Source organism: Podarcis tiliguerta, assembly GCF_965153285.1.
Source record: "Podarcis tiliguerta genome assembly, chromosome: 6".
NCBI lineage: Eukaryota > Metazoa > Chordata > Lepidosauria > Squamata > Lacertidae > Podarcis > Podarcis tiliguerta.
Window position 1 is genome coordinate 27,695,650 of NC_139539.1, and position 24,390 is coordinate 27,720,039.

A 24,390-nucleotide genomic window follows, 5' to 3' on the forward strand; every position below is an offset into this window, starting at 1 on the left:
AACAAGCAACACAATTTTCAAAGTTCAAAAGTAGAGAAGTAGTTCTGAAACTATCAATTGCTTACCTTGACTTCCTCTTGTTTTTCTTCATACATTCATGGTCAATGAACTCTGAGGGTGTTAAAATCTAAATGCATTGCTGTAAAAAATCTCTCAGTTCTATAAGTTCCTGGCCAAATCTTCTTAACCAGCAAAGAAGGTGATCCTCAGTATATATTCTAGATAGCAGCTAAGGCTCCTTCAGGAGGCATAGTTCCCTTTAATACATATTGGATTGAGCATTCAGGATTTAAACATGAACTAGAAAATCTCTGAATTAATGCAAAAAAAAATCCATGCAGCACAATTAAGACACATCCTTGGCTTTCTACACCACAAATCCCTTTCAAAAATTCCCCTCAGGCACAGTTCTCTTCCCATCCCCCTACGCTATGGGGGATAAGTCAGTAGTTTCAGTTAAGCCCATTGTTCTTCAGTGTAACTCAAGTTAGTAGGATGTTTGCTCTAACGTCTAGCCCTTCTCTGTACTCCCAGGAGAAAACTCTGACTTCATGACAGTCAGAAATCCAAGAGATCCGTCTTTTACTCTGGCGGAAAATGAGGGAAAGGTGCAGCTGTTGTGTTTCTGCCTGTCACTCAGCTGCTAAAGGTACAGGACATCTGCCAGGACAATGAAGGTGGCAACCCTTTGTTTTTCTTTCTTTCCCCTTTGCACCTTCTGGCATGAAACTCCCCACAAACAGAACAGCCACCCTCTCTCTGCTTGTCAAAGCATCTCCCTGTACTTCAGGAGGGTGGTAGAAATCTTTCGCAGCCCGAAGGCCTCATCCCCGTCTAGGCAACATTCCAAGGGCCACAGAGCAATTAATGTAAAAAATTATCTTTGTACAGTAAGCTCACCCACCCACCCACCTCTGTCTTCCATTCAGACAAGCAAGAGGCATCATCAGAGTTTAAGGACACATTAAAGTAAAAGGTAAAGGTACCCCTGCCCGTACGGGCCAGTCTTGCCAGACTCTAGGGTTGTGCGCTCATCTCACTCTAAAGGCCAGCGCTGTCCGAAGACACTTCCGGGTCACGTGCCCAGCGTGACAAGCTGCATCTGGCGAGCCAGCGCAGCACACGGAACACCGTTTACCTTCCCGCTGGTAAGCGGTCCCTATTTATCTACTTGCACCCGAGGATGCTTTCGAACTGCTAGGTTGGCAGGCGCTGGGACCGAACGACAGGAGCGCACCCCGCCGCAGGGATTCGAACCGCCGACCTTTCGATCGGCAAGTCCTAGGTGCTGAGGCTTTAACCCACAGCGCCACCCGTGTCCCTAAGGACACAGTACAGATAGGCAAACACAGGGCCAGTGAGGGGTGTGGCCTAGGATGGGTGGGGTAAGAAGACGTTGTTCTGAAGGCCACATTGAGAGGCATGGAGGGCCACCTTCAGCCCTTGTGCCTGAATATTCTACCCCACCCTCACACTAAATAAAAATAGTGAGTAAATTATTGCTGCCCTTTTAGGACCCTCAAAATCAGCTGCCTAAGGTGGCCACCTCACTCTGTCTAATGGTAGGGCCAGCCCTGTCTATAGCTTCTAATCCAGCCTCGTTTAAAAGATAGGGATGCATCCTTGCGGGAATGCATACTTGTGGGGGTGGAGATCACTTTGTACATATTGCCATATTCAGAACATCAGCACTTCACAAATGAGATGCTTGAAACCCAAAACAGCCAGGGTGGGGGGGTGGGGAAGAGAGAACAATGTACACTACTATAAGCTCCTTTTGAGGAACAGTGGGAAAGAAATATAATACAGTAAATAAATAGGAGGAAATTATATAGGTTTCACTCCACACCGTGTGGTGAAGCATTTCATTTTGATTGCCCTGACTCTCTCTCCATTCAGCTTCATCGGATGACGCTGAGTTCTAGTGTTATGAAAGTGGGAGGAAAAGCATCTCCTCACCGCTTTCTCCACATAAATTTATAAACTTCCTTCATGTCCCCACCTCAACCTTTTCTTCCAAGACAAAATGCCTGCAATGTTGTAACCTTTCCTCATGGCAGGGTTGAGTGCCATGTAAATTGAATTCTATGGCATTTCAGTATTGGCTGCAGGAGACTCAGGAGCGATGCCCCACTTGTGTATTGTACATTTGAGTGGTGTTGAAGTTTCTGCAGCCTGAAAATGCCTGGACTATTTATTGTGTAGTTCGCATTTGACCAGAAGTAGCTGAAGGTGCATGAGGGACGTGGGTGGCGCTGTAGGTTAAACCACAGAGCCTAGGGCTTGCCAATCAGAAGGTCAGCGGTTCGAATTCCCATGACGGGGTGAGCTCCTGTTGCTCGGTCCCTGCTCCTGCCAACCTAGCAGTTTGAAAGCACACAGTGCAAGTAGATATATAGGTACCGCTCTGGCAGGAAGGTAAACGGCATTTCCGTGTGCTGCTCTGGTTCACCAGAAGCGGCTTTAGTCATGCTGGCCACATGACCCGGAAGCTGTACGCCGGCTCCCTTGGCCAATAAAGCGAGATGAGCACCACAACCCCAGAGTCGGCCACGACTGGACCTAGTGGTCAGGGGTCCCTTTACCTATTTTAGCTGAAGGTGCAGACTGAATGGGTGGAAAATGACACCCCTTCTATCCTCAAATAGATGGCTAGTTCACCTTTTGTAGAGAGCCTCCTCCATAATCTTCATGGATGAGGAACCATTATTTTCAACCCAAAGTTCACATTCCTTCATGGACTACCTTCTTAAGGTGTTGTACCACAGATGGGCAGGGTCAGAGACAAAAAAACTGAGTGGAGCAATGGATGTGGACTTGACATCATAGGCTACATTCCTGTCAGACAAAAGCTAGAGATTCTCTTCCACCAAATTAAAAAAAAACACCCAAACTGTTCTGCACACATTATGGCAAACTCCAGCTAAGTTGGTTAGAGCATGGTGCTGATAAGGCCAAGGTTGCCAGTTTAATCCTCATATGGGACAACTACATATTCCTGCATTGCAGGGGTTTGGACTAGATGATCCTCAGGGTACCTATGAAGTCTACAATTCTATGATTCTACATATATTATGTCATCTCTAATATATGTGGGCAGGGTTCAAGGTGTCTGTTGTTGTTAGTGTGGTAAAATACACTGGACACTGGAGTAAGAAGATGGAGAGAGGAACCTCTGTATGCTTAGCATGCTATTGAGTTGCTAGGTGACAGAACACAGCCATAAAGGGGGAAATTGGGGAAACAGGGATAGGCAACTAGCAGCCCGAGAGTCCCACCTGCCCACCCTCCTTGAAATCCCTGTCCTAAGGATTCTCCCCTTATTATACCAGTCACTTACTCTCACCCCTGTAAGAGTCAAGGCACTGGCCTAAAGGAGGTGCTACATTGCATAAGGAGGTGGGTTCAAGGATGTAACAGATAGAACCTTTGCTGCAGTTCACACTGCTAGCAGGAATTCCATAATCCTTTTCTGTTATGAATGCCTAGTAGGTGCATAAGCCTCTGCTGGCATTCACAATAAGAAGGACTGGGTTAACAAGCTTTTTTTGCCAATATTCTAGCTCCAACGAGAGCCAGTCGATAGGCAGAGCTGAGAGCGCCATGAGGCCCTTCGACCTTTGCTCTAATGCAAAATATGTTTAAAAGTTTAGTTATTGACCTAACTGTTGTAGACAGCTTTCTGCTTTTCACAGAAAATGTTAGACTTACCTCCTGATCCTAAAGACATTGACCATGATTAGAGAAAGCTGGGTGTACCATCAAAGCCAATGGTGTTTAAGTGTTTGCGGTTCACGGTGGCCTGCAGTTCTGTGCACACTTACCTGAGCAAAGCACTATTGAATTCAAATGTGATCTCCTCCTGAATATGCATATATAGGTTTGAGGTTTTAGTCCTACTAATTTTAGCAAATTAGTAGGTGTGGGTGTCTGCACAGTCTGAGTTTCCTTGAGTTAGATGATCATGCAAATATGTGCACAACCATCCAATGATATTGGCTTCTCGTTTTAGGCTACCGTATATTCAGTTCATGTATGTAAACTGAAGGCTGTATGAAAGGCTAAAAGGAGTTATTCTTCCATTCTTTAGATATAATAAGTGTATATAATTAATACATCTGTTTTCAAACACATCCCATCCAGTAAAGAAGAAAACCAAATAATGAGCCAGAACATATTCATATTATACTCTTTATAGGCAATTTCCTTTTCCCCCTTCAGTTTCAAAATCTTTGGTCTGATTGTCAACAAACAACTGTACAGGCTACATCCTTATTTTATGGACTGGGAAGTTAGCCAGGATGGGTTATAGATGGTCTTCTGCTATATTCAAAAAATTATACTTTTTCATAAAGGAAGGGACTAACGATAGCAAGTTCTTCCAAAATCAAGGTAGATGTAGAGTGGATAGGTGAGCTTTTAATTTTTGTGCTCTGCTCTTCCTGCTCAACTTTTCCAGGTAGCTGGCAAGAAATCACAAAATGCTGGATTTGAGACCAAAGAGAGGATGACTTGGTGAAGCAGTCATTTTAATTTTAACCAGTGCCACAACCCAACAGGCAACACAAATTTGGGATGAAATGGAAAACAAAGGGAAAGTCAAGTGAATCTCTGTTCCACAGGTGTGGGGTGTGTGGAATGTGCTCTGCCAATCTTCAAATGAAAAGGTGTTAGTTGTGCACAAAGTATCACAAGGGCAAAACAGACCAAGCCATCTAAATCAGGATAGACAACAACCCCAAGGCTGGATTGATTCCCAGTGGGTTTTGAATGGGTGCAACATAACCAGCGAGGAAGGCTGATATGGTCTAGCATAATAAAGTTCGATTTAGAATCTGGAAGAGCTGGGTTCAAGTCTCACCTCTGTAGGTATTGTGTGCGGCTCTGGGTACATGTCTGCCTGAGCTGGGAATAACAGTGTCTTACACCACAGAGTTGTGGTGGTAGATGGGAAGTCACTCTGCAAGTTTAAAGTGCTGTATAAATGATAAATAGTGGTAAGAATAGAAGCATCCGTTTTCTAGGTAAAGACTCAAAGGGCAATTTAATCAGGCCTCCTTAACTTATATTAGATCCAGTGTTGGGTGGGTTCCCCCCCCCAAACAGATGTGCTGAACATGGCCAGACAGGTAGCTGCATCTTCAGAGTCCCTTCTACCTTCCTCTTCAAAAATGTTTCCAATTAGACTCCTTTGAAAAGACAAATTTCACAAGTACCTTACTCAATGAGACCTCCAAATTGAGAAGTCGCTTCATAAAGGATCAACACTGGGGTGTGTGGGAGTGCGGGTGTACATGCAAAAATCTTATTCTTTATTTAGAGGTAGGGCTAATTCTGTTGAAATATTTCAGGGTTAGCCCATGACACTTGACCATGGCAGCAGGGAATCTTTGAGGCAGAGTAAGGGGAATGGGACTTAAACAGGGGCAACTGCATATCGGAATCTCTTAGTTTTAATCATCTTTGTCTTTGGCTCCATGCTTCAGGATACGGGTGAACTCCACATAGTTGAAGTTGCCTTTCTTGTCAATGGGGGCCTCTCGATACATCTCATCCACTTCTTCGTCCGTGAACCGGTCACCCATGGTGGTGAGAAGTTCCCGCAGGTGGTCTTCATGAATGAAACCTGTATGAATGGCGGAGACGATTGGGTGGGGGTGGAGAACCAAATGTGAGATTAGTGGAAGGTCACTTCTGAGGTGGCCCTCTAAGATAAATAATGTTTTGGCTTTGGCTGCTACTGAGTGTTTCTCAAGGGTTTGTGGGCCTATGTCCCACTGGGCAGACAAATTTTATTTGAAATAAAATAATCCACACCAGGCCATAGCTATTTCCTGCCTAATATTTAGGGTTTATTTTATTTAATTCATTTCCAAGCAAAGGGAGGCCAGTAAGCTTCTATCTCATTACAGCCTCCCTTCCAATAAGCATAAAGGTAAAGGTAAAGGTACCCCTGCCCGTATGGGCCAGTCTTGACAGACTCTAGGGTTGTGCGCTCATCTCACTCTAGAGGCCGGGAGCCAGTGCTGTCCGCAGACACTTCCAGGTCACGTGGCCAGCGTGACGAAACTGCTCTGGCGAACCGGCACCAAAGCAGCACACGGAAACGCCGTTTACCTTCCCGCCGGAGCGGTCCCTATTTATCTCCTTGCACTTAAGGGTGCTTTCGAACTGCTAGGTGGGCAGGAGCTGGGACCGAACGACGGGAGCTCACCCCGCCACGGGGGTTCGAACCGCCAACCATGCGATCGGCAAGTCCTAGGCGCTGAAGTTTTACCCACAGTGCCACCCGCGTCCCATTCCAATAAGCATACCTCCCCACTTATTAAGGGTTGAATCACTATTGTTATTTTGCTGGCAACAACAGTGTACATAGTGCTTCACCGGGTAGTACAATCCAAAGGCACAGATCCCAGCCTCCAGGAGTTTACAGTCTGAGCTGATTGTGGAGGAGGCAAGTGAGTAGAATGAAAGAAGGGAAAGCCAGCTGTATCCTTCCTTGGCCTCAGATATGTGTGAAGATTTCTGCTGCCACACAGCAGCATGTCTGTTTGGCTCTAACTGCCGCCACAACCTATCTTAGAATATCCAGTTTGCAATGGAGAGGTGGTCTGCGTGGAACATACCTGTGGCTTCCTCATCAAAGCATGCAAAAGCATTGCGGATGACGTCTTCCGGATCAGTTCCATTCAGCTTCTCTCCAAACATGGTGAGGAACATGGTGAAGTTGATGGGCCCAGGTGCCTCACTCATCATGCCCTCCAGGTACTCATCCGTAGGATTCTTTCCTGAAAGGTACAAGTCAGACGAGAGATTAGTCCACGTTTGAAAGGCCCTGGCCCAGCAGAGCAATTCAAGCTCATTGCTTGAGCCCCACAAGATGTGGCCACTGCATTGCCTTCTCTGTCTGTGACCAGAGGAGAGAAAAATTGAGGGATTGGAACTGGATTCACCTAGCAAAGCAGCAGCAACAACAACAAGGAGGAGGAGAATGTAAATATATTGGAATCCTCCATCCTTGCACTTGTCTCTTCAAGATTCATTCTCGTTCTGGCTGTAGCACAACAATGCTTTTTGGTAAGCATTTGTCTTTACACCAGGGATGGGGAACCTCTTGCCACCCAGATGTTGTTGGACTGCTATTTCCCTCAGGCCCAGGGGTCAGGGATGATAGGAGCTGCAGTCCAACAAAATCTGGAGTTCCTCATCCCTGCCCTAACAGTGCAATCCTAGTCATGTCTATTCAAAAGTATGTTCCACTGAGTTCAATGGGACTTGCTGTTAGGTAAGTGGGCACAGGATTGCAACCTCAGTTTGTACTCATTTACAAGATGTGGATGATAGAAGGAATCATAACAATAGGAAGTGACCAAAAGTGTTAATAGTATGCTCAGTCAGGTCAGCTGCCTTGGCTGTATCCTAGCAGTGTGAAGTTTGCTCCTTCTCTGCAAGGGATTCGTAACAGAAACCTGAATATAAACATTTCTTAGTGGCCTGACTAAACCAGGGCAATAAAACGCCCCAGTGACCTTATCCTCAAAGGTGAAAGGGCCCTTTGCTCACGAAGAAGACAAGTTTCCTAGGAGCTTCCCTGGAAATGGCCTATAAAACCAGGTCCTGGGGTTATGGCTTAGTTAGGAGACAAGCCTGGTGAGTCAAAATGCAAGGCAGCAAATCAGGAACGGCTGTCTGAAAAGGGAAAAATACCTTGGGAGGAGGGAAATACTGCCAAGTCAGGATGACTTAGTACTCCTGAATTGCTCATCAGTCTCTACATTAAACAAGATGTACTTTTATCTACCTAAGTGCCCTCTAGTGGTCATCTGTACAAATACAATGCTTTTAAAAACGACTACTTCCTGATTCCTCTCCATGCATTCAGGTGTTTTCTCAACCATTTCATTTCCTTGATTTATAGTCTCCACAACCTCTCTACTCAGGATGAATTTACTGGCCTTGAAATGGGCTTGACAATGGTTCAGTGAGTATCCAGAATGCAGGCTGGCCTTTGTAATCTGGATATTCATAGAGGACCCTTTCATCCCACAACTGTCACCACACTGAGACTGAGTCTGCCTGGGGTGACTACAAGCCTGTCTGCCAGAAGCTGAATCTGTTCTTGTTTGTCCCAAAATCCACAATTTGGACAATCCCTTCTTTAGGACCAACCAGAAAGTCACAAAATAGTGACCATAATTTTTAGTTCTTCCTAATTCTTTCACAGGCTGGGTTATGCAAAGCAGGGGTTAAAGAGGAGAACAAAATGAATAAACAACATGGCACCCATAAGATCGCAACTAGACTCAGGCTGTGTACATACTATACATTTAAAGCACATCCCCACCCCACAAAAAGACAGTTTAAGCCTCATACAGCAACAGTTTCCAGCAGCCTTAGCAAACTATTGTTCCCATGATTCTTTGAGGAAAAGTCATATATTTTAAATGTGCTTTAAATGGATGGTGTGCGTACAACATTAATTTGAATATGGATTGGATTGGATTAGTGTCTGCTAAATGCTGCTGGCCTCAGGTTGCACCTAGGATTCTGGGATGAAGAAGCAATGGCTGACCCCTATTTTGCAAAACACGAAGTCCAACGGCTACCCAGAACTGTCTGAAGCCTTGAGCAAGGAGGAATGAGGGTCCTGTGGTTCCCCAAATGTTGTTAGGCTGCAGCTCGCATCATCTCTCACCCTTGGCCATTTGAGCAAGTTTTTGCTCTGCAGTTGGTCAAGGGCTTCAGGCTTCCGAGTGACATTTGAGGTCAGCCCTGCCCTGCCTGATTTAGCCAACTGACCTGGGTTTCTGAGGCAGGGGGAGTTTCTGGGAATAAGAGGCTAGGCCTGGCCATCAGACTTCTTTCGGCTTGTTAAAATGAACACCAAGTTCTCCCACCCCATGCTGTTTCTTCCTAGTTTCAAGATGTGGATCACTGCCTCTTGTGGGATTAGATTTCATAGTTTAACTACGTGCGAATAACTTTCTTTTGTCGATGCTGAATAATCCAACTTTCCCTCATGGCTTATTGCAAGCAGGGATGTTCTTTGATCTTTCACATTTCAGCAGCACCCTGTGTGAGGCCAAAATTTGGTGGCCCTCCCCCTGCCCCACCTCTCACCTTCCTTTCTGTGTGTGCATTACGTCAGAGTTGCAATGCCCTGCAGCACCCCCCTCGGCTCAATGCCCAGTGTGGGTGAACCGGTCACGCTGCCCTAAATCTGCCTCTGCTGCAAAGCTCCCACCCTACCTCCTGATTCACTGTGTAGCAGCCATGGCTCCTTCTCTCTCTCTCTTTCTCTCCCCCTCTCTCACACACAATGGAGGAGGTGAAGCAATTCCCAGAGGGATTGTCTATCAGTGCTGGCCATTGGCGAAAAGCAGTAGGTGGAGCTACGGCCAATAACCAACAGAGCCAAGTAACTCTAGTTTTGTCTCCATCCTCCACCCTGTTAATCAGGGGCAGACTTTGGTTTTTCAAATTTCAGCTACACCCTGTGCGAGCCCCAAATCTGGTGCGTGCCACCGCCTCTCACCTTCCATTCTGCTCATTTCACTATGTCAGTGTTATGTACTGAGTTGAATAGGATCCCAAATGCAGCAGTCTGATTGGTCCTAGAACAATAGGATTCAGAATGCAGCAGTCTGATTGGTCCTAGAACAATGCAGCAGTATGATTGGTCCACTGGAGCCACCCAATCCAGCTCCAGGTGGAAGTGAATCCGCAACCTGATTGGCCTACAGGAGAATCCCGGAATCAGCCAATCACGTGTGGCCCATTGTATAAATAATGTATATAAAGCAGATATTGTGGGGGAACTTTCATTCCTCGCTACTATGAGCTGAATAAAGAGCATGAAATCCACACTCGACTCCGAGTATATTTCAGTCATAGTTATGACGCCCTGTGGCTCCTCCTAGGCTCAGCACCCAGTGGAATAGAACTGGTTGCACTGCGCTAAATCCGTCTCTGTGTTACGTTCCACAAGGGCACGTAAAATGACAGACAGTGCCTGGAAAGGCTGAAAGGAAGAAGGCAAGCAAGTGCAGGCTATCTGGGGGCAGAATGGAGTTGGTAGGAATAGACCTTCTTCTACTGTGATCCAGAGAGCAAGAATGCCTCTAGGGCAACATGAGATTAAAGAAGGGGCCACAGGAGCCTCATGGCTAATGTAAAGGTATTGGCACCATCATTACAAGATGAGGAACCAACATCTCTAGTTGCTTTGAGCAGAGATGGCCGGAAGGCAGGTGAGGATTTCTGGTAGATCTCTGGCTGCTTTGCAGTAGCTTGGCAAACCCAGTTGTTTTAGCAACAGCAACAGTAAAACCACTTCATTTTAAATGTAGGCATAATAAAACAATCAAACTAACTATTTAAGCAGCCTGGTCAATGGTTGGGAATCATGGGAGCTGTAGTGCAGTAGCCTCTGGAGAGACAGAGGTTCCCCATCCCTGCCTTAAGACTATCTACTAAGTTCTTGACTGAGGTGAGATTGAAAGGGAGGCCTTTCTGGTTCACAGCTCACACTCATAGCCCCGGAGCCCCGCCAGCTCACAACGAAATTGCATTTGACTCAATGCTGCTTTGTTACCGAGAGATGCCAGCATGTCATGCAGATCTTCCTTGTCTATGAATCCGTCACGGTTTTGGTCAATCATATTGAAAGCCTCCTTGAACTCCTGGATCTGCGACTGGTCAAACATGGCGAAGACATTGGAAGTCGCACGCTGAGGGCGCTTCTTGGTAGTCTTCGCCTTGGCCCGTTTGCTCGACATCTTGGTGGAGTTTTTGGAGGGGGACTAGGAAAAACAAAACAGACTGTTTGCTTACAATACTTCTTCTTTTAGCCTTTTTAAATATACAAAGTTTACAGACTATGGATGACATAATACATATTACAGCTGAATGTTCGCTAATTTACTACCAGATCGTCCTACATTAAATTTGTATCTTCACTATTATATAGCACAAATATAGATAATATGTTCTTTAAAATACTATTACCTCATTTTAGAAATATTATATCATTTCTATCTTTTAAGTAAGTAATCAGATAATTACTTTTGATAGCAGTGAAAAGGCTTTCAATAATTCTAACACGTTCTGATTTCATGTACTAAATAAGGTAGATTGCCAATTCTCAAATCACTCACTTTTGTGCCTACTTTCCTTTAAACATTAATTTTGTTATTTTAATAAACCATTTTCAGTTCATTGGAATTATTGGAGCACACGTTTAGAAGCAATTAATATTTTAGCAGCAGTTAACAAAACCCTGACTAAATTCTGATGTTCTGGTCTTGCATCTTAAAAAAAATAATCATGAAGAATTGTCAGTGGGTTCATTTGTACAACCAATTCTTTATTGTGTGCACTCAATAACATTACCCCCAAAGAGTCCATCGAAACCTTAGCCATGCATATTAATGGCACCTGTCTCTTCCTCTGCTTGACTTTTCTAGTGGGTTTCTCTCTGGAGGAAAAACACCCTAATTTCTTGGCACGCAGAGGATAATAATAATAATTAACAATAATAATTTATTATTTATACCCCACCCACCTGGCTGGGTTTCCCCAGCTACTCTGGGCGGCTTCCAACAGAATATTAAAATACAAGAATCTATTAAACATTAAAAGCTTCCCTAAACAGGGCTGCCTTCAGTTGTCTTCTAAAAGTCTCTTTGACATCTGGTGGGAGGGTGTTCTACAGGGTGGGTGCCACTACTGAGAAGGCCTGGTTCCCTGTAACTTGGCTTCTCGCAGTGAGGGAACCACCAGAAGGCCCTCAGCACTGGACCTCAGTGTCCGGGTGGAACAATGGGGGTGGAAACGCTCCTTCAGATATACTGAACCAAGGCAGTTTAGGGCTTTAAAGGTCAGCACCAACACTTTGAATTGTGCTCAGAAACATACTGGGAGCCACAGAGTGCCCCAAGAGATGCCACCATTGTCCTGGCTGTGTAATCAGTGAGGGTGCTTCATCCCTGTTCCAATACACCACTCCTTCTGTATTGATGATAGAAGCCCTGTCCTCCTTTCCATCTGGTTGCCCTAATGTTTAATCATTTCACATTTTGGAGATGTTATCTGAAGGATTTAAGATCTGATGCCACAATACTCCTCCCTCCCCCCTGCCTTCAGCAAATGCTGCATTCTGAACCTCCTGACTAAAACAACCATCTTCAAATGGCATCTTGAAGAGTTTTAGTAATCTATTCAAATCTTTGTATTGCGGATACCATCCAAGGCAAGCTGGGAATCCATTTCTGAGCTTCTGCAATAATAATAATAATAATAATTTATTTATACCCCGCCATCTGGCTGGGTTTCCCCAGCCACTCTGGGCGGCTCCCAACCAAATATTAAAAACACAATACAGCATTAAATATAAAAAACTTCCCTCAACAGGGCTGCCTTCGGTGGGATGGGGAGGTTTGCATCATGACGACACATTTGAGACATTTGAAAGCAACAGAAAAAGCATGCCTGCACACAAATGGTGGCCCATTGCAATCACCAGCGTAAACTGTGTCCAGCCTTGCAACAAACCTGTGAGGAAGACCACTTTCCATTCTTCAGACAGCTCACTGCACCAGAACTCGCCATTGCTAGAGTGAGGAGAGCTACCCTGGGCATGCATATACATTGTTCCCATCTAGCCGAATGCCTGAGAGTCACCCAGGAAATTCAACATTTGCAGCTATAGGGGAGAGTGAAAGCCTTTGCTATTCAATAGCTGCCTGACAATCAGCTGATACACAAACCCAGATACACAAACCCATATTTTTTTTTTGGGGGGGGGGGGAGAGGCAGACAAGGGAGAGAGAAATGGCAATGCTACCTGCTACTCATTTAGATTCCAGTCCTAGTATACACATCTACCTGGGAGTAAGTCCCATTGAACTCAGTGGGACTTCTAAGCAGATGTGTAGAGCATTACACTGCTGGTGTCTGGTTTCTTAGGGAGACAGAAGCAATACCTTCAGAAACTTGGGGCAATTTCCACGAGGAGATCCTTCCCTCTAAAAGACCAACCCGTAGCTAAATTGTCTTTCTTTGATTCTCTTTTCATAAGGACAGGCTTGCAAGTAAGATGCAGGCGCTGGGCCTATTCCGGAATAAGCAGGAAATTATCTGTTCCCAGCAGATTCTTAGCATTCCATTCCCCACCCCACTGTCTAGCCCGGCAGAGTGTGGCATGTGGATCTGTGCTCTTTCCTACAGCTAGAGCTTGTTAATAAGGATTAGAGGCTCCCTCCCAGTTCATCAGAAGAAGAACGGGCAGGAATTTTAAAATATCTATATCTGTATTGTATATATGTACGTATGCCCATGTTTCACACACACACACACACATACTTTAGACCTCACAGGAACATAGGCAGACCACTTACCAAGGCAGACCACTGGCAACATTTAACTCAGTATTGTCTTACACTGACTTGCAATGGCTATCCAGGGTTTCAGGCAGGTAACATTCCTAACCTTAGCTGAAGCTACAAGGATTGAACCTGGTGGAAAGCGATGCTTGGTCAGAGTCTTAGTACAGGCCTGATGCTCCTTTCTATGCAATGCAGTCCTTTGTGGAAAACTCTCTCTCTCTCTCTCTCTCTCTCTCTCTCTCTCTGTGTGTGTGTGTACCTGCTAAAGAGGTACACACATTCAAGGACTAAAAATGCCCAGCTCCTTGTTCATCTCTAACTCCAGCAAATTAATTTTTTTAATAAAACAACAACAGCACGCATTTAGGTAGGTGATAAGAGCATGCCCAGCAGTTACGCTGGGAGTGAGTGAGTTGCTGTTTAGCAACCCTGAGAAGGGTAGATGAAGGGAGAGCGGGAGAGCAGCCCTGCCCCCAGACAATGATTGCCGAGCTCAAAGGCTAGCTTGTTAGCGCAGACTAGGAGAGGAGCTCTTTTCTGCCAACCCCAGGAAGACAAGGGGGGCAAGATGATTAGTTCAAGGCTTCGATACACCTCCCACTACAAAGAGGATAAAAGCCTTTTTGTCCTCCTGCCTGGAGTGGGACTTTACCCAACATTACATTTGTCACCAGCTGCCTCCTTTCCATTAGCCGTATCACAGAGGAACTTGCAGGGAGCAGAAGCCAAGAGCCAATAAGCGATGCGAACCCTTCCTGCATTCCTTAGGGGGGGACCTGGGTTTGGGGGACCTGCATTACTGCAGTCCCTCTTGAGAAGCAGGTTCCTCCTTCAGAAACACACTCAGGCAGAGGTTCCATAGGCACAAACAGGTGCCGTGGCGGCAGCTGTTCAGAGTGCATCTGGGATCACGCGCAGACATCTTTCTCCCATCAGTCACAGAGGGAACTCAGGGTGCAGCCAGACTGGGTGTCAGTTGTGGGATTGGTGGTCCCCCTCAGGCATGGAATTAAAAAAAAAATACTGCAGCATCAAAATGCCACCCCGTATTCCTCCCTCCCACTTTTAATCTGGATTTCACCCATTCCAGGAAAAATCCATTTAAGTTGCCAACAACCAGTTTGCAACGTCTGAATGGTTCATTTACTGTACAGTACTCGGGTTAAGTACTTAATTTGTTCCGGAGGTCCCGTCTTAACCTCAACTGTTCTTAACCTGAAGCACCACTTTAGCTAATGGGGCCTCCCACTGCTGCCGCGCCGCCGCACGATTTCTGTTCTCATCCTGAAGCAAAGTTCTTAACCCGAGGTACTATTTCTGGGTTAGCGGAGTCTGTAACCTGAAGCATATGTAACCCGAGGTCACACTGTACTGTATTAAGCTTCTGTCTGGGAAGCACCCAGAAACACATTTTGTTTTTGTGTCACTACCTTGGTTTGTCTCCAGGTCTCCAGTATCCCTGGATATTTCCTACTGAGTCGCAGGTGACACAGATCCCATCCAGCAGGCTGGGGTGATGGGAGCTATTATCCAACCATATCCAGAGGCCCGCATGTTCCCCTATCTATCCTTGGATCAAAACGAGTTTGTGCTAAAGATGAGATTCTAATCAGGTCTCCACTAGCTCTCAATACTTTGTGTGCATAACGTTCAAAATAAAGTAAGACGTTTCCAAAAAATAAAATAAGACCTTTCGTCAATACTCCATATAAGCAGGTATCTCAACTCAGCTTGACCTATTCTAAAGGACCTGCTCCTGGCTACAGGACAAGTATTTTCTTCTGTCAAATGGAGAATATAAATGGTACATCTCCCTGATAAAAAAAACTGGCTGCATGAGAGCAGCAGCATAGCTAGCCGCTCGGGTGCCTGGGGCGGCACGCGCGCCCTGCAACCGGGGGCAGCACAAACCGCATATGGGGGCGGAGTGAGCCAGGGCAGGGTGCGCTGCGTGGAGCCTCTCTGCAGCCTCCCCCTCAGCTGTAGGGCGGCTGAGGTGGTGGGCAGACGCAAGCCCCGAGCTGCTTGAAAAAGCAGCGTAGAGCTTGCAGGCAGTCCACCTGCCGCCTCCCCAAGCAGGAGAGACGTGTGGCTCAGGCATGCTGCAGGCCCTGCGGTGTGACGCCCAGTGCCCCCCACCTCACCTAGCTACACCTCTGAATTAGGCAAATGCATGGAGGAGAGGGCTGTCGAAGGCTACTAGCCATAAAGGCTCTGCTCTGCCTTCAAAGTTGGAGGCACCAATGCTTCTGGTTTCTGGAAATCACTCGAGGGGAGAGTGCTCCTGCAGTGGTGTAGGAAGGGGCGTGTGGTGGGTGCGGGAGTTATTTTTTCAAAACACATATTTTTGCCATTTTGTCATCCCCCTCAGTGATGACACCCGGGGCGGTCCACACCCACCGCACCTCCCTTCCTATGCTACTGAGAGTCCTCATTTGCTTTTACCAATCGAGAAGACCTGGACCAGCCTTGGCATGCAGTAGGGTGAATTTACAGACAATAGCTGAGATGGAGGAGGGATAGATGAAGGCAGGAATTGGTGCCTGAATAGTGCATCAATAGTGATTGCAGCAGGGCAGGCGGCCCCATTAGGACTTGGCTTCAGGGAGTAAAATGTCCTGTGCTGGCACCCAAAAGAACTTGCATGGCCCTGACGGTATCAGTGTACTGGGCTCTCCCCGCCCCCCCAGGTTAGATGCTGATTTTGCAGTGGTGTTGCAAGCCACTGTTTTGTTCTGCCTTTGTTGGACTGAAGTCATAGGCCTGGGATGTTAGGAATTTGACCTGTTGCTTTTGCAGCTGAGACAAAAATAAATCCACTGTGAGCTGAATTAAGGCCAAAGAATATTATTTTGCAGCAGGATTTTGGTATACCCACACTAGCAGGTCAAGAGCACCATGTGAGGTTGCAAACTCAAAATGGCACTGAATTGGCCATTCAGCTGCTGCGGCCACTCTCTTCCCTTCCCTTCCTTTCCTTTCCCTTCCCTTCCCTTGACCCATCTGTACACTTCACTCCGTGACAGAGCACATTTTCTGCATGCAGGCAGTCCCAGCTTCAATTGCCAGCATCTCCAGGCTGCGAGAGAGCCCCGTCTGAAATCCCAGAGACCTGTGGCCAGTGTACACATCACTGGGCTGAATCAACCAATGGTGTCACTCAGCAAAAGGCAGTTTCCCACATTCCTATTTTGGGGGTGACAGGGGAGGGATAGTGAACTTGTGGTGGGCAGCAGAGAGGTCTGCATGGGCTGCATATAGCCTTTGGGCTGTGAGCTGCCCTCCCGTGTCCTAGAGTGTTGAACCTCCATCAGACATGCTGTTCACCACACCATCTCTCCAGATATATACTGTACAGCAAAGTACATTATGAAGAGAGACTCTGTCTGTGTGGACAACCCTGTGTCGAGGACCTTGCCATTCTTTATTGCAGCGCCTGTTATATATAGACCCAAGAGACCGATTTATAAAACCCTTGTTTATGAATGGAACACATTTGAATAGGGTGGAAAGGGTGAAATGGCTGCTGAGCGACACCGGCGACTTTGTTACTTATAAAGTAGCACTCGATGCGCTGGCAGCTAAGCAGGTCAGGAGGAAGGAACTAGACAAAATAGCGGTCAACTGCAAAGGGCATTCAGATATTTAATTTGGCACATCTTACCTGAGAATCTTCTGCTCTTCTATTCTATTTAATGCAACAAATAATTTTAGTAGCCGTGACCATGGTTTTATTGTATGTCTGTGCCCAATTATTTTTAAGTTATTGTTCTTTTTTCTTTCTCCTTCTGAATGATGTCATGGCCTATGGCTAATGCAATAAAAAGTTTAATTGGAAATTGTTTAAAAACCTGCTTTTGTGGAGTTAGGACACTTCATCCCCACCCCTGGGTATCTCATTGCACACCAGGCTATTATTATTATTATTATTATTGGTAACATCCCATGTTTGCTGTATGCATTCATTCAGTAAATGCCCCCTTCCCTGCTACCTGCCCAGATAAAGTACCCCTGACCATTAGGTCCAGTCGTGACCGACTCTGGGGTTACGGTGCTCATCTTGCTTTATTGGCTGAGGGAGCCGGCTTACAGCTTCCGGGTCATGTGGCCAGCATGACTAAGCTGCTTCTGGCGAACCAGAGCAGCACACGGAAATGCCGTTTACCTTCCCACCTATTTATCTACTTGCACTTTGAGGTGCTTTCAAACTGCTAGGTTGGCAGGAGCAGGGACCGAGCAACGGGAGCTCACCCCATCGCGGCAATTCGAACCGCTGACCTTCTGATCGGCAAGCCCTAGGCTCTGTGGTTTAACCCACAGAGCCACCCGTGTTCTTACCTGCCCAGATAGGAAGTGCCTTATTCTGAGTCATACCATTGGTCCATCTAGCTCAATACTGACTCGCAGCAAGCCTGCAGGGTTTCAGACAAGGAGTCATAGAATCACAGAGTTTGACAAGACCCCAAGGGTCATTGAGCCCAACCCCCAGAAAGGCAGGAGATGCCAGGGATTGAACATGGAACCTTGTGCATGCAGAGCAGATGTTCTGCCACTGAGCTATGGCCCTTCCCCTCTGATAATGGACAGAGAAAACCTCATAGTATGGCAGTGGTGTGTCATAATTCTTCAGATCAATGTCTTTCCTTGCTTTTCGTTTGGCCTGCAATGGGAGGATGGGGCAGAGGCCAGAAGAGAGCCATTTCATTTCTGCTCCAGACCCACAAAGCCAGCTGTGTGGACTGCACAGATCACTGTCAACAGAGCTCAGTTGCTTCCTGGGATCAGCCCTGAAACTGCTTTTCAGTGTTTCTCTCGACTTTCGAACATGCAAAGTAGTAATAAAAAGGGCCCTTCTGAGCATGTGCAGAGTGCATGAGTAAGCAGACACCCCTCACAGCCAGCCAGGATTCTACACTTGGGGGAGGACTAGTGACAAGGTCTTCCAGGGGTGTACCTGAGGACTGTACTGACTGCTGACTTGCAGCAGAGCTACACTGACTGACATTCCCAGCCCTGCACTGGAGCTGCTGGGAACTGAACCTGAAACCTTCTGCAGACCAAGCAGTTGCTCTGTCACTGACCTGTGAGGCCTCCTGCTGCTAGGCTGGATGACAGATTCTGGAGACGAGCAAATGGGTCGCTGTGCAAACCCAGTGAGCTTGACCCTCACTTGTTCCTGTATCAGTTGGCATTTCTTTCTCTGAAAGACATTTTTCCTTGTTGGGGTACAGGGCTGTCGCTTGCAGAGGATGGGGAGCTACCGTATTTTTTGCTCTATAAGACTCACTTTTTCCCTCCTAAAAAGTAAGGGGAAATGTGTGCGCGTCTTATGGAGCAAATGCAGGCTGCACAGCTATCCCAGAAGCCAGAACAGCAAAAGGGATTGCTGCTTTCACTGCGCAGCGATCCCTCTTGCTGTTCTGCCTTCTGAGATTCAGAATATTTTTTTCCTTGTTTTCCTCCTCCAAAAACTAGGTGCGTGTTGTGGTCTGGTGCGTCTTATAGAGCGAAAAATACGGTATGTTTTGGGTATGCTATAACTCTGGATTTCTTGTATTGAGAAGGTGAACAGATGGACTACAAGACATTACCCTGCTCTCCTGCCCAGGGTGGGGGGTATGCTGGAAGTTAGGGAAACCTTTCAAAAAATCAAGAGATGGTCACATCACATCCCACAGCTTGTGCACTTCTTGGGTAAACTTCAACAGTCTTCCCAGACTTCTAGTTGTTTGGAGTTGAAAGAATTGTAGTCCAAAACATCAGGAGGGCTCTGCATTGGGGGACAACGCTGCTATGCTCAAGGCAAGGTGCTTAAAGAGTGGCAAAAGTGGATCCCACCCCACCACTAAGAGACAGTGAGGTGCAGTGGTTAAAGTGTTGAACCTGCGCTGCAGAAACTCAAGATCAAATCCCCGCTCAGCCATGATGCACGCTGTGTGGCTGAGGACCAGTTTCTCCTCCCATCTCCTCTCTCTTTTCCAGCTTAACCCAACTGACTGGATTGTTGCAGTGGTGTAATGGAGGGCGAGGACCGTGTATGCTGGCTTGAACAATAAGGAAATTGAACTTCCTCAGTCTGGAGCACTGCTGATGCATTGGGCCACAACTCCCATGGAAGTACGGCAACAGGGCTGCTGGGAGTTGTAGTTCAAAACATCTCCAGGGGGGCACCAGCTTGGGGAAGGCTGAAATAAATAACCAGAAACCTTCCTTTCCTAGAGCCATTCCTAATACACCTCATGCGTCTTGAAACCAGTAGGCAGTAAATTTCCAGGAGAGGCCAGCTAGTTTCTTACAGCGAAAAACAACAGGGACTAGTTACTTTTGCCGCAGCAAAGACAACAGGGACTAGTTACTTCGGATTAATGAGTGCCTGGGTCATATGCAGCAAGTTATCCCGCATTCTCGCCCCTACCCTGGTCTTGACCACCCACCAGCCCCGTCCTCACGGAACAAAGGGCGCTTACCTGTCACACAGAAACTTGTCCCAAGCCGGCAGAGAAAAGCGCTTCCCCCCGCGATCCCCGCAGAGAAGATGCGACTTCTAGCTGTGTTGTTTTCAATCGCCCTGGTCTGGAAAGAGCGGGATCGAGCGGACGAGGCGGCCAATGGAGCCGAGACTTTCCCCAAACGGTTCCCTCCCACCCCAAAGGATTTGGCCATACAAGGCGAAAGAATGCCGAGCTGTGCGGGTGGCAGCAGCCCAGCCGGGGGACGCGGGGCTGGGGACGGAGGGAAGAGGACGGCAAGCGAGGATTCTGCCTTATATAGATGAAATGATGTCCGGGCTGGGGAGGAGGGGAACCGGGAGAAGCAACAGAGGCTTCGCGGTGCCGGGAGCAGCCGATGGAGAGGATGGAGACGCAGCTTCCTTTATAAGGCTGCAAGCGCCGCCAAGGACGCCCTTCCGTGCTGGTTGGGTGCAGGAGTTTAAACAAAGCTATTACAGAAACTTTTAAAAGCCAGGAACTTCCTGGGCGCAGGGATCACTGGCATTTTTTCCTTTCCCCAACGCAGAGCTTTTGCCTGCGCAGAATGCCAGCATTCCTGCTTTTTCCTCGTACGAAATAAAAACATAGACACATGAAAATCTCCCCCACTTTTCTTTTAATTTTGAGAGATGTTTCCTCTTCCACTCTATCCCCCCACTCTGTAGTTAAAGCAAACACCAGTCTCGGCCCCGCCCCCTTGTGGCGCAGGCTGATATCGCAGCCGCGGTGACCTCGGGCTGCCTCCGCCCAGTCGAGGGACGCTGAACTTTTATTTTATTTTTTTGGTTGGGGGGATTCACTTGCTAATCAACCATGCAGGAGCTCCGAAGAGGAGAATTGTATGAGGGCTGATATTTTGCAGCACGCTTCTTGTTGCGGTACTTCCATCCATTCGGTACTTTTAAATTTTGAAATTAGAGGCTGCCTTACCCTCCATTAAGAATTAGATTAAGAAGTCCCCCCTGGATCAAGTTCAAGGTCCGTCTAGCGCAGCATCCTGTTCTCACAGCGGCCGACAAGATGAGTGTAACATCGCTCTTCTTGCTTGTGATTTTCAGCAACTGGAATTCAAGAGGCAGAGGCATGCCGCCTTCAGTCCTGGAGATGGAACCTGTTATTTTAGACCCTGTCCAGAGCAACCAAAAACAAATGTGCTTCATCAGCCATAAGGCAGCCCTTCAAATAGCTGAAAATGGCTTTTCGCATATTGCTTACTTTTCCAGGTTAAAAATCATCTGCAACTCCTTCAGCTTTTCTTCATAGGATTGGATATTCAGGTTCTTCACCGCCTTTGCAGGCTTCCAATGCAAAGGGCACTTTGTCCAGGCAGCTATTCTGTAACACTTTACACTGGGATCAAATCCCACTGAACTCAGCGGTCTTTACTTCTGCATGGACACGCAGAGGAATGCACTGCAAGTAATAGGCCTGTCATGCTGTAGTGAGCAAGTTTGATGAAATACAATGCAAAGTGTTTTGGAAACAATAACTTCAAATCATTACATTTCCATAAAACCCAGACAGAACACCTTTGCACTGAAATATTATCATTTCTACACATGTATGTCACGCTTTGTCAAATTGCCTTGAAATATGTTCAAAGCTGAAAGGCAAGACTTACTATTATTATTTTTTTATAACAAATAAATGGTAATTGCTTCCTAACCATTTCCTCAGGAATATATATTTGCAGGACTTCAAAATTCAGTAACCATTGTAACGGTGTGAGATCATAATTATAGTTTTAACATTTATAGAACTGTCTACAGCAGAGCTGAGCAAATATTGATTGGGATCTCCTGGCAGATTGCTAGATTATTTGTTGTAGATTGATGAAGGGTTCTGAATAGCAATTGTTTACAATAGCAGTAATAAGAGGATTTCCTGTTTTAGAATACCTGACTCGGATGTAGACTTGTATGTCCATTTACAGGTCAGTGTATGGCTCTTGCGGTAGATAACTGACTTTGCCCCCAAAGCAGCTTTTCCAGTCTGTCACCACCCACTGCCAATATTTTGCACCCAGTTTGTTTTGTGAATCTCAGGGTTCCAGTAAAAAGCAAAACAGATTGCCCAAGCCTGAAATCTGCTCACACTTGCTTTGGAATATCCCCATCACCACATACATTATCTACTCAATCTTCGCACCAACTCTGCACAGTAGGTTGGCATTATTAGCTTCCTATTACAGAGAGGGAGCTGAGTCGGACAGGCTTGCACCACTTACAGTGCAATTGTATGCACTTATATGGAGACGTAAGCCTCACTTAGTTCAGTGGAACTTACTCCCAGTTAAACGTGTATAGGATTGCAGCCTTAGGGAGTTTATGACTAATCAAATTTTAGTGATTATAGCTTTACCACTCACCCACTTAACTAGGGCTGCAGCATTTAGGTTGCATACTAGCCTGGAGTGGGCATACTAGCCCACTGCATATGAGTGAGTTTTACTTTTGGACAAGCACACATGCTAGACAATTTATTAGTTAGTTACTTGATTGGGGGAAATGATTGATCTATTTATTTATTTAAAGAGCTTATATATGTACTGCTTAAATACAATAGTCTCTAAGTGGTTTACAAGAATACAATGCAAAAAGGAAAAACCAGTTATTATTTACTCCTGGATGAATGGGGTTAGGATTGCAGCCTAATATTTCTTTACTTGGGTGGCAGTCCCACTACACTAGTCCTGCTCTCTGAACCAGTGTGGCATAGTGGTTAGATTGTCAAGCTAAGACCTTGGGGACCAGAGTTTAAATCCCTGCTCATCCATTAAGTTCACTGGATGGCCTTGGGCCAGTTACCATGTCTCAACCCAACCCCTACCTTACAGGTTGTTGTGAGGGTAAAATGGAGAGTGGGAAGAACTCCTTGAGCTCCTTGGAAAAAAGAGGGGATAGAAACATAATAATAATAATAATAATAATAATAATAATAATAATAATAATAATTCAATTCCTGAATTAAGCCAGCAAAGCATTTTGCAATCAGAACTATGTTCTTGGCCATTATCCTAAACATATTCACGAAACACGCTTGAGATTGCACTGGTGGTAATGCAGTGGTACCTCGGGTTACAGACACTTTAGGTTATAGACGCTTCAGGTTACAGACTCCTCTAACCCAGAAATAGTACCTCGGGTTAAGAACTTTGCTTCAGGATGAGAACAGAAATCGTGTTCCGGCGGTGTGGTGGCAGCGAGAGGCCCCATTAGCCAAAGTGGTGCTTCAGGTTAAGAACAGTTTCAGGTTAAGAACAGACCTCCAGAACGAATTAAGTACGGTACTTAACCCAAGGTACCACTGTAGTGTAAATTCCCAAGTGCCTTTTATCTTTCACGGCTATATTTGTGATCCCATGGGAAAGAAGATCACAGGTCAAGGCAGAATCATAATAGGCTGTTGTGAAAGCTGTGGAAGACAATAACTTTCTGCCACCTTGCGGCCAATGAACATAGTATTCGAAAGCAATCTTGCATCTTGAGCCAGAAAGGGAAATCCACCCAAGTGAGAAGGCAGCCTACTTACTGCACATGGTAGGTATAGATGCAAACACATATATGCACTGAGGCCCTGCTGAATTGGGTGGTTTCACCTTTCGATGCACAAGGCACATGCATTTACCTTGTCTACTTATGTATAACTAGAGCTGGAGTAGGGCTTCCCTTTCCCAGAGGGCCATTTCACTTGTTACATGAGCAATATTACATGACCATTTCACATATCACATGGGTTGAGTGTACACTCAAAAAGATCCTGTAGCCTTTCTGCAACAAGTGTACCTGTACGATACATTGTTTCAAAACACCTGTTTGTGTCACTTTCAGCCTTGATAATTTGGGGTGTCTTCTTTAAAATTGTTAAAGAATCAAATGTGTATGAAGAGGTTAGAACTGCTCAGCCTTCGTAACTCCTTTTTTATATAAAAAAATTGAAACAGAATACTGTATTGGAGACTTGGCACAATCCCATGTATATTTTGATCCTGGGGAAGACCTCTCCCCAGCTTTGAGCTCTTTAGGTAGATGTTTAATCCTGTGACAGTGTTACAGTGCTTTTATGATGTTTTGGCTTTTAACTTATTTTAGTTTTTTGTATTTATATTTTATTTTTGGTGGGGTTTTTTTGCTTTTGTTTTTTGTAAAATGCGATTTCTTGGGCAGACAAGCATAGGATTGTTCTACGTATTAAGTTACTATTTTGCAAACATTTCATACTTCAGACCCAGTTCCAGTTCCCTTCTTTCGTACTACCTGAGACCAGTGTGTGCGTATTATCAAACATAAACCAGAACATTTGTGCTATAAAAAAGCTGCAGGATTTTACTACGAAGTTATGGGAGATGCACTGCTGGGAAGCAAAGCTGTGTGGGCTCTTTTCAACTGCAAAGAGCACCGAAAGCAGGAATGCCCTATGGCGAGCCTGCATGGCATCAGCAGTGCAAGTCATCATGAATGCAGAGTTTTTATTTAATTTTTAAAAAGATGTCCAACGCTTGGAAGATTTTGTTC

The 24,390-nt window shown here is 45.9% G+C and overlaps 1 protein-coding gene across 1 annotated transcript; it reads right to left on the reverse strand.

The window, feature by feature from the left end:
- Nucleotides 1-4,177: 4,177 nt before the first annotated feature.
- On the reverse strand, nucleotides 4,178-20,577 carry MYL9 (myosin light chain 9). The gene is made up of 4 exons (XM_083447203.1): nucleotides 19,853-20,577; nucleotides 10,595-10,802; nucleotides 6,627-6,788; nucleotides 4,178-5,626 (listed from the first exon to the last, which is right to left on the reverse strand). The coding sequence occupies exons 2-4, from the start codon at nucleotides 10,776-10,778 to the stop codon at nucleotides 5,454-5,456; spliced, it is 519 nt and encodes a 172-aa protein (XP_083303329.1). The 5' UTR covers nucleotides 10,779-10,802; nucleotides 19,853-20,577; the 3' UTR covers nucleotides 4,178-5,453.
- Between the last annotated feature and the right edge of the window lie 3,813 nt (nucleotides 20,578-24,390).

Bases quoted from the DNA above. Each gene is read 5' to 3' on its own strand.
- MYL9 (XM_083447203.1), bottom strand. From the start codon at position 10,778: ATGTCGAGCAAACGGGCCAAGGCGAAGACTACCAAGAAGCGCCCTCAG. The intron at 6,789-10,594 runs GTAACAAAGCAG...TGTACCTTTCAG, and splicing joins TGACATGCTGGCATCTCTCG to GAAAGAATCCTACGGATGAG. The intron at 5,627-6,626 runs GTATGTTCCACG...CCATTCATACAG, and splicing joins CTTTGATGAGGAAGCCACAG to GTTTCATTCATGAAGACCAC.